This window comes from Herpailurus yagouaroundi, unplaced genomic scaffold (assembly GCF_014898765.1).
Source record: "Herpailurus yagouaroundi ecotype Mexico unplaced genomic scaffold, PumYag 255, whole genome shotgun sequence".
In the NCBI taxonomy this organism is placed as follows: Eukaryota; Metazoa; Chordata; class Mammalia; order Carnivora; family Felidae; genus Herpailurus; species Herpailurus yagouaroundi.
This window is the reverse complement of record NW_024412472.1, coordinates 688,460-699,319: the sequence shown is the minus strand read 5'-3', so window position 1 is coordinate 699,319 and position 10,860 is coordinate 688,460. Positions and strand designations below refer to the sequence as shown.

The window sequence follows — 10,860 nt, the reverse complement described above, 5'->3', positions numbered from 1 at the left end:
TAAGGACAACAGGATCTCTGCATTTCTAATACATGATGACTTATAAATCAGTTAATGGTAAATTGGGTTGAAACTCATAGCTCAAATAAATTGAGATAGTAAGTTCAAGGAAAGAAATAAATTTAAATCTGAAACAATTTCTTGACTCTATCCCTCTGCTTCAAATTCTAATGCTCCCCCAAGAAAAATCTCTCATTTCTGTGACTTTTTAAAAATTTTTCCCAATCTTTGGAGTTCTATTCTGTCTGAAATATGAGAACTCAGGAGGATGAACTCTATAGTTGAGAAATAAATCCCAGTTAATACTGTATTTACTATTTCTATACAAGTAATTTTTTAAATATAAAACTGTGGGTATTAATGCCCTTGGTTGTAACATTGTTATTAATTTATTACTGTTTTTAACCTAGTTGCATAATGCAGTTGAAAAAGACCACAGTATTTAAATGTCAGCTCTGAGTGATGAATAATAGCTGGAGTCCATAAGTAAATCTCTTTCCATTACCTCCAACTAAGCCAGTAATTTTCTTTTCTTCCCATCTTTGCCCAAGCAAAGAATGTGCCTTTTCTGGTGCAACCCTCAGAGGGCTAGAGCTCTTGCAAGAATTGCTCACATGTGGAGAAATGAGATTTACTGGGTTTCAGAGAAGTTATCACACAAAGCCTCTTCTTTGGTGTTCTCACACCAGTGTCTGTGCTTGAAGCTTCATCTTCAGAATTCGAAGACTCACTCTGCAATGCGCATATAGGTTTCTGCTTTGGTGTACTAACATGTCACAGCATCAGAAGATGTCCCAGCAATGAAACTTTAAGCTATTAGGGCCTACTATTAATTAAGCAAAGATTTCCTAGGCAACTGCTCTGGTATAGAAACTTTGTTAGAGTTTGAGGGCACAAAGATGCACAGAACAAATATGCAATCATTGAGGAATGCATATGCTATTTTTTAGACAGAATATAAAGCAATCTAGGCCCTATAAAATTGAAGAAATATTTTCTTCTACATAGAAGAAGGTGGAAAGAAATGAGGTATAAATAAGCACAGTAAGCAACTTACAAAAGAGAAAATTCCTGAGATGGTGAGTTAGAAGTTCTGAACTCTAGTACTTGCACAACCACATACAAGATTGTGACTGGAAACAAATCAGTAGCCTCACTGAGTTTCAGCATCTTCATCTGTTACATGAAGACAGTGAACTAGTTATTTTAAAACGTATTGCTTGTTCTAAGAGTCTATGAAACCATGTTTTGCCTTTAGATAGGCAAACCCTCTCCTTTCTCCTTTCTCCCTTTTTTTGTTCAGTCCCTGTGGCTGTTTCCACTTCTCCACTGTCTCTCCAGCTGCTTTTGGGGGGGATGGGGAGGTGGGGAGGGGTGCTTTTCCCATACTCTCCCCACACCCACCCACCCACACCCACCTGTCTCCATCCTCTATCCACAAGCAAAAACAGCTCCCTGCCCTCCACGGCTTCTCTCTTCCCCTGTTCACCTCTCTGAGCCGCGTACCTGGCTCGGTTAATCATCAAATCAGTTTTCTAGGTGTGCAAGATGGTTTAGTGTTGATCTGGCTGCATTTCAGAGACAAGAGACGCTAAGAAACTTCCATGCTTTTCCAACACCTTGCCTCTTCCCCTAACAGGTAGGTGGAATACAGCCATAGAGAGGGTGGGGCAGAAGCCCAGGGCAGTGGCCACAGGGGAGATCTGCAAGCAGCAGGGCCTGTGACAAAGAACAAATGGCAATTAAAAGGTGACTATCAGGATGCCTGGGTGGCTCTGTCAGTTAAGAATTCGACTCGCTCAGGTTACGATCTCGTGGTTCATGTGTTCAAGCCCCGCATTGGGGTTCTGCACTGCCGGTGCTTCTCTCCCTGCCCCTCCCCCAGCTGCTCCCTCTCTCTCCCTCTCTCAAAAGACACAAATAAATAAACTTTAAACAGTTAAAAAATAAAATTTAGAAAGAAAACAGGTGGCTATCAGTCAAGACCTGGCAAAGGACTAGAGATCAATGTAGAGCTTGTAAATGGGAACTCACATCAGAACCACAGCAGGGACACAATCCTACAAACCAGAGACATACAGGAGAAGAGGCTGGAGTTCAAATTCTGGACCTATTATTATAATGGTACTATAGATGGAATGCTACAGCACAGAGAACATTATATCTTGGGAAAATTTAATTGGAATGGTGCTCAACATTAAGCATCTTCTTTTAATATTGATTGATTGCATAATTTCATCCTCATTACTCCTAGACTGGATGCCAGTGGAGGCAGATCTGAGCTGAAGAGAACATTATTAAATCTGGCTAGGGTAGCTGTAAATAAAGGAGACCTAAAACAATTACCTTTTCCCATACACCTTACCAGGTATTCCAGGATCTCAGATGGGGTGGCAGGGACAGCGGCACATTCAGCCTGGCTACCGAGTGGTTTCAAGTTTTCTATTGACTACATATTTAATAACATCTTGCTGTATTAATGTCTTTACTTAATTTATATTTTTAGTGAGGTACAATTTACATAACAGTATATTAATTTTAGGTGTACAATATAACGATTTTATATTGTATATATTGCGAAATGATCACCATGGCAAGTCTACCTAACATCTATCACCATACATAGTTACATTTTTTTAAATGATGAGAACTTTTAAGATCTTCACTCACAGCAATTTTCAAATATACAATATAGTTTTATTAACCATACATGCCCATGACTTACTTGCCTTATAACTGAAAGTTTGTACCTTTTGACCCCTTTCACCCATTTCACCCATTCCCCCCACCTCTGGCAACTATCAATCCGTTCTCTGTTTCTATAAGCTCAGGAAGGGGAGGAGTTGTTTGCTGTTTGTTTAGATTTCACATGTAAGTAAGATCATATGGTATTTGTCTTTCCCTATCCGACATATCTCACTTAGCATAATCCCCTCAAGGCCCATCCATGTTGTCACAGGTGGCAAGATTGCATTTTTTTTGGCTGAATAATATTCCATTGTGTGTGTGTATATGTATCACATTTTCTTTTTTTTTCAACGTTTTTTTATTTATTTTTGGGACAGAGAGAGACAGAGCATGAACGGGGGAGGGGCAGAGAGAAAGGGAGACACAGAATCGGAAACAGGCTCCAGGCTCCAAGCCATCAGCCCAGAGCCTGACGCGGGGCTCGAACTCATGGACCGCGAGATCGTGACCTGGCTGAAGTCGGACGCTTAACCGACTGCGCCACCCAGGCGCCCCTGTATCACATTTTCTTTATCCATTTATCTGCCAATGTGCATTTAGGTTGTTTCTATCTCTTGGCTATTATAAATAATTCTGCAATGAACATGGCAGTGCATGTACCTTTTCCAGTTAGTGTTTTCATTTTCCTCACATAAATGCCCAGCAGTGGAATTGAGGGATCATTGAGTGGTTCTATTTTTTTTTAATTTATTTATTTGGGGGGAGGGAAGGGTAGAGTGAGGGAGAGAGAGAATCCCAAGCATGTTCCACACTTCCAGCACAGAGCCCAATATCGGGCTCAAACTCACCAACCATGAGATCATGACCTGAACCAAAATCAGGAGTCAATACTTAACCAACTAACCCAACAGGGTGCCCCATGGATAGTTCTATTTTTAAGTTTTTGAGGAACCTCCATATTGTTTTCCACAGTGGCTGCACCAGTTTGCATTCTCACCAACAGTACATAAGAGTTCCTTTTCTCCACAGAAATAACACTTGTTATTTCTTATCTTTTTATTTTAAATTTATTTATTTAAATTCAAATTAATTAACATACAGTGTAGCATTGGTTTCAGGAATGGAACCCAGTGATTCATCACTTACAAATCTTACCTTTTTGACAATATCTATTCTAACAGGTGTGAGGTGGTATCTCATTGTGGTTTTGATTTGCATTTCCTTGATAATTAGTGATGTTGAGCACCTTTTGACGTACCTGTTGGCCATCTGTATGTCTTCTTTGGAAAAATGTCTATTAGATCCTCTGTCCATTATTTAATCAGATGTTATTGCTTTGTTTTGTTTTGTTTTGCTTTTGAGTTATATGAGTTTGTTATATATTTTGAATATTAATCCCCTATCAGATATATGACTTGCAAATATTTCCTCCTATTTAATAGGTTGCCTTTTCATTTTGTCAATGATTTCCTTTGTTGTACAGAAGCTTTTTAGTTTGATGTAGTCCCAATAGTTTATTTTTGCTTTTGTTGCCTTTGCTTTTGGTATCAGATCCAAAAAAACCATTGCCAAGACTAATGTCAAGGAACTTACTGCTTACGTTTTTGCAACTCTTTAAATGTTAGAGTTGTATCCTCTGGGGTGCCTGGGTAGCTCAGTCAGTTAAGTGACTCTTGGTTTCATCTCAGATCATGATCTCATGGTTCATGAGCTTGAGCCCCACATAGGGCTCCACACTATAAGTGCAGAGCCTGTTTGGGATTCTCTCTCCATCTCTGCCCCTCTCCCCTGCTCACACTGTCTCTCTCTCAAAATAAACATTTAAAAAAATAAAATACAAAGTTGTATCCTCTATTTTGAATATAAGAAGTCCATTACTCTGCTAAATTATGTTAATGAATGCTTTTATTCTAACAAAAATGACATAACTTTTAATGTTTGCTGAAACCAGCATATGAAATTTCATCAACAAATAGTACTATTTGGGGGTAGGTTGTGCTTTTTGTTTTTTTTATTTGAGATAGAGAGAGAGAGAGAGCATGCCTGAGTGGGGGAGAAGAGAATAAGGAAGAGAGAGACAGAGAGAGAGAAAGAGAATCCTAAGCAGGCTGTATGATGAGCATGGGCTTGATCCCACAACCCTGGGATCATGACCTGAGCCAAAATCAGGAGTCAGATGTTCAACTGACTGAGCCACCCAGGCACCCAAAATAGTACTATTTTTAGATCAATATTCCATAATCCAGATGCCACATAATGTGATCAAAAGTTTTGAGACAGTCAAAATTATTCACTGAAAAAGCACCTACTATGTGCCAGACAAAATGCCAGATACAAAGAAGAATTAAAGAGCTTCTGATTTCAATGAGATTGTATTCTTTTGGGAGTGGCAAACAAGTATGGATCCAGGATACCCAACACATCAATAAGTTTCTTGAAGAAAGGTATAGAAATAAGTGGATAATTCATCAACATAATTCATATCACTCATCTAAATAGGATTTAAATCCTACCTATATACTCTGATGACTCAAACTTCTGTCGCTAGCTTAAATCTGGTCCCTGAATAGTGCCATATGTACAGTTGCTTACTTTTACTTCTCTATTTGGATATTTAACAGTCATTTTAAAAGTACAGTCATTTGAAGGAGTTTGGTATGGAAATAGAGTTAGGTGTCCAAAGCCAAATTTCTGATATCACATATAAAACTGGCTCCTCAGTTAATGGCAATTCTGCCTTTCCAACTGTTTTGCAAACAGCCTTGAAGAAGCAGACTCTTCATTATAGAGAACAAACTGATGATTACCAGAGGGGAGGTGGGGGAGGGCAGATGGGTGAAATAGGTAATGGCGATTAAGGAGTGCACTTGTGATGAGCACTGGGGTGTTGTATGGAAGTGTTGAATCACTATATTGTACACCTGAAACTAATATTACACTGAATGTTAACTACCTGGAATTTACATAAAAACTTAAGAAAAAAAGGCTTGGAGTCATCCTTTACTCCTCTCCATCTTTTGTATCCTACTTATGGACTCTCAGCAAATCTTTGACCCATAACTTCAATTTTTACTCATCACCTTAATCCAAGCCATTATTACATTTCACCTGGATTACTTAAATTAAGTCTTGGGGTCTCTGGGAGGCTCAGTGGGTTGAGTGGGGTGCCTGGGTGGCTCAGTAAATTGAGTGTCTGACTTTGGCTCAGGTCATAATCTCACAGGTTCATGAGTTCGAGACCCACATCAGGCTCACTGCTTTCAGTGTAGAGCCTGCTTTGGATCTTCTTTCCCTCTCTCTCTGCCCCTTCCTTGCTCACACACACTCTCTCTCAAAAATAAATAAAACATTTAAGAAAATATTGTCTTCATTAGTTCCCCTGTTCCTACCCACATCCCCCATGTTATATTTAAAGTGCTGTCTCATCCTTGCCCTAGGAATTAAATGTGACAGTTACTCAGAATGTAAAGACTAAGAAGTATGTGGAAAGTATTAAATAATTATTTAATGAATGGGTATTGAAGGATTATGATGGCAACGGGTTAGAATAAAAAGGTAATTGTTGCCTAAACATATGTTCAGTGAGGATTTGAGGAGGCGATAATGAGGGTAAATATTATGACAGTGTCTGCAGAAGGTTTAAGTTCAAGATGAGGGTAGCAGCATGGATGTCATATGTGTTTCTCGGGGCATTCAGATGAATCTATCATAAAACAGACTTTCATAATCCTGGATCTTTGACTCATATCTCTCAAAACCGGTACTTGAATAGTTTGAGAATACCTTGCTTGATTTCCTGGGTTCGTACTCCATAAACAATGGGGTTCAGGGCTGGTGGAATGAGGTGGTGCAAGACATTGAGAAGAATGGGTACCTCTGAGGGCACCTTCTTTTCTGCCTTGTTTGTGAAGATGAAGACAAGCAGCAATGTATAGAAGAAAAGTATAAGAATGAGATGGGAACCACAAGTACTCAAGGCTTTGGTTGCTGCACCTCCTGACTGCAGACGTTTAACAGCCCTCAGGATGAAGCAGTAGGATAGTAAGATGAGCACTAGGTCAGAACCCAGTAGACACCAAACACTCACAAATTGGTAGAGCTTATTTGGGTGAATATCCCCACAGGAGAGCTTTGCTACAGAAATGTTGGCACAGATACAGTTCTCCACCACATTGCTGGCACAGTAGTTGAGCCTGGCAGCCAGAACTGGTGTGGGTAGTGTGGCCAGAAAATTGCGGAAGACAATGAAGATGGCTGCATAAATGACAAATTTTTCAGTGATGATGGACGGGTAGTGCAGAGGATGGCAAATGGCCACATAGCGGTCATAGGCCATGACCAGGAAGGTGGAAGACTCCATAGGAAGGAATGTATTCATGATGAACATCTGCAGAAAGCAGCCTGCAAGGCTGATGGTCTTCATGTTGAACCAGAAGATGAGCAGGACCTGCCAGAATCATTATTCTCAAAAACTGTATTCATTCCCACCCTACGGTACCTAACCTTGGGGGAAACTTTCAATGGCTTCAACCATCTGTATCCCCAAACCACAGCCCTATAATCCCAGCTGGGACAGTATCTTAATTTCAAATACCTTCTATGTGCATCCCAGGTAGAGCCTTATTTGTACCCTTTTCTCCCCATCTATAGACCATGCCTCTTGTTTAATGTTTACTTCTAGCCTGTCTTCTCTTGATCCCCAGAGTTCTTACCCAAACTCCAGTTGAATGCATCACAAGAACACCAAACTCAGTAAGTTCAATATTTACATTTGGATACTCTCCACCTTCTCTAGACATAAAATAAATCTCTTTCAATTCTGCTTCCTATCTCAGTATATGACATAAACATACATCCAGTTACACTTTAGAAAGTAAATTCTACAGCTCTTGGATGTAAAGGTGGGATCATTCTGAGTCAAGGAAAATCTCCCTAGAAGTAAAAAGAATGTAAAAACTTGGAATATCATTGACTCAGACATTGAGAGAGGGCCTGTCAGTTGGGAAAGAATTAAATCTTTAAAAAATGGACACTACAGGAAACCATCAGAACCCTAGAGGAGAAAGCAGGAACAAACCTCTCTGACCTCGGCTGCAGCAATTTCTTACTTGACATATCTCCAAAGGCAAGGGAATTAAAAGCAAAAATGAACTATTGGGACCTCATGAAGATAAAAAGCTTCTGTACTGCAAAAGAAACAATCAACAAAACTAAAAGGCAACTGATGGAATGGGAAAAGATATTTGCAAATAACATATCGGACAAAGGTCTAGTATCCAAAATCTATACAGAACTCACCAAACTCCACACCCGAAAAACAAATAACCCAGTGAAGAAATGGGCAGAAAACATGAATAGACACTTCTCTAAAGAAGACATCCAGATGGCCAACAGGCACATGAAAAGATGCTCAACGTCGCTCTTCATCAGGGAAATACAAATCAAAACCACACTCAGATATCACCTCACGCCAATCAGAGTGGCTCAAATGAACAAATCAGGAGACTATAGATGCTGGAGAGGATGTGGAGAAACAGGAACCCTCTTGCACTATTGGTGGGAATGCAAACTGGTGCAGCAACTCTGGAAAACAGTGTGGAGATTTCCCAAAAAATTAAAAATAGACCTACCCTATGACCCAGAAATAGCACTGCTAGGAAATTACCCAAGGGATACAGGAGTGTGGATGCATAGGGGCACTTGTACCCCAATGTTTATATCAGCACTTTCAACAGTAGCTAAATTATGGAAAGAGCCTAAATGTGCATCAATTGATGAATGGATAAAGAAGTTGTGGTTATATATACAATTGAATACTACTTGGCAATGAGAAAGAATGAAATATGGCCCTTTGTAGCAACGTGGATGGAACTGGAGAGTGTTATGCTAAGTGAAATAAGTCATACAGAGAAAGACAGATAGCATATATTTTCACTCTTATGTGGATCCTGAGAAACTTAACAGAAGACCATGGGGGAGGGGAAGGGGGAAAAAAGTTACAGAGAGGTAAGGATGCAAACTGAGAATAAACTGAGGGTTGATGGGGGGTGGGAGGGAGGGGAAAGTGGGTGATGGGAATTGAGGAGGGCACCTGTTGGGATGGGCACTGGGTGTTATATGGAAACCAATTTGACAATAAAATATTTTTAAAAATAATTTAAAAATTTAAAAAATGGACACTGAGAATGAGAGGGGACATATCTGGGAGCTGTGACAGACCCTGTGTGATGGTATGGACCACTCACTGAGGATTGTCCTTCAGGGGTAGTAGGATTTATAGCAGCAAAACAAACTACTATTTAAAGAAAAATAACTGAATACTTGGAAGTCAATCCAGAAGGGGTCTGACCTTGGGGATGACAGTGAGGCAGAGGATGATATCCAGCACGGAGAGGATGGCAAGCAGGTAGTACATGGGTTCGTGCAGAGATGTCTCTTGCCGAATGGTGAGTAATAACACAAAGTTGGCCCCCAAAGCCAAAACCAGGAGGGGAGCAAGGACTACAGATAGCCAGTGCTGTGTTTCCTGCATTCCTGGGAAGCAAATCATCAGGAATTCAGTCACCTGGGTGCCTGTGTTGTTGAGAAATAGTACCATGACTGGCAGGTGGGCCTGCAACTGGCTGAAAGGAAAGACATGAATTCAGGGTTTGACTGTTTCATTAACAATCTCCTAACTGATGTATCTGCTTTTTTTCTAGGCTGTCATGTTTCTCCACAATTCTGTTGACATGAAATATGTCTACAATTTAAATTGTACAAGTGACTCTTTGTTAAAATAATGTCCTTAGCATTCATAACCTTATGAATAAAAAATAACTCCCTTCACGAGTATATTCCAACTCCACACATAAACCCAGCCACTGACAGAACATGCTTTGCTCTTTGTCTCAACTCTGTGTTTTTACATGTCATCTCCTTCTCCTAGAATCAACTCTCTTGCCCTCAAATAACTAACTTCTTCTTGTTGCATTCTATCTGGAACAAGAGTTATAGCTCTTAGAAATGGTTTTTCTTGTTACTTTTTCTGCATCCATGGTTAGATGCCTCCCCTTTCCATTGTTTCCCTATGATCCTTTAACTTCCTGAGCATGCTGCTATTAAAGCATTAATAACACTCTCCTATACAAATGGTATGTCCTATTTGTCTGCCAAAAAGTCTGTGCTCCATTTGTCAGCAATGAAATCTTATCTTTTTATAATAGCACAGAGAAAAGCATCCTGCACCTGCTGACATAAAAGGCACTCAATAAGTACAAGTCAGATATATGAAACTGACAGATTGTTGAAAGCATCATAATACCCTTGACTCTTTTAATTAGCATCTCCATATCTTGATGTACTGTGAACCACTGGCAGTCTTGCTTAATACTCACTAAAAAGCAGAACAAAGCAGAATGGGAAAGGTAAAAAAAAAACAATTAGTGGTGAAACCTAGGGGTGGAAACAATAAATACAAAAGTTACCTGTGCATTATCTTATTTGCAGCTGTATTCGGTAAGTAGCTGCTTAAAAATAATAAAATAAAAACCATTATACTTCCTGGGTAAAGGAGAAAAAATAAGGAAATGAGGCTTCAAGAACAAGAGAAGAAGTAAAGGAATAAACATGCCCAAGGACAGGATGCTGCACAAACTGGAGCTTCAGTTCTCTTCAAGGATCTTCTTAACCATCCTGGACCCTGATGGGAAGAAGTTGCCAGGTTCTGCTGTTGTTCTCCTCTGAGGCAGAGGGAAAACCATCCCACCATCCCTTACAGATGAATTTTGGCGCATGTTGTTTGGGTGCCCCTGAATATACACACACACACACCTCCAAATCGATATTTAGAGCTCTCCATTTTTTTTTTCTTCAATATATAGTGCGGGCTTCTTATCAGGCTTTTCTTTTATCTAGACCAGTGGTTCTCAAATGTGGGTGTGTATGAGAATCACCTGGAGAGCTCGTTGAAACACAGATTGCTGATACCAATCTCCAGAGTTACCTATTTTGTAGTTTGGGGAGAAAAGCCAAGAATTCACCTTTCTAACAAGTTCCCAGGTAATGCCTATGCTGCTTTTCCAGGGACAATACTTTGAGAATGATAAAGCTACATCCAACTGTCATTAACTGGCCTAACCACTCATTTAGGCTAACCCTAATCCAAGACTGCCACCTCAGTTCAGCCACCCC

At 39.9% G+C, this 10,860-nt stretch overlaps 1 protein-coding gene across 1 annotated transcript; it reads right to left on the bottom strand.

Annotated features, from left to right (window-relative positions):
• Positions 1-6,439: 6,439 nt before the first annotated feature.
• Positions 6,440-9,286, bottom strand: LOC121021140 (olfactory receptor 56A4-like). The gene is made up of 2 exons (XM_040461360.1): positions 9,038-9,286; positions 6,440-7,135 (listed from the first exon to the last, which is right to left on the bottom strand). The coding sequence occupies exons 1-2, from the start codon at positions 9,284-9,286 to the stop codon at positions 6,440-6,442; spliced, it is 945 nt and encodes a 314-aa protein (XP_040317294.1).
• Between the last annotated feature and the right edge of the window lie 1,574 nt (positions 9,287-10,860).

Excerpts from the sequence above, each read along its gene's own strand:
- LOC121021140 (XM_040461360.1), bottom strand. The coding sequence starts at position 9,286 with ATGGTACTATTTCTCAACAACACAGGCACCCAGGTGACTGAATTCCTG. Across the intron at positions 7,136-9,037 it reads GCCTCACTGTCATCCCCAAG|GTCCTGCTCATCTTCTGGTT; the intron begins GTCAGACCCCTT and ends TGATTCTGGCAG.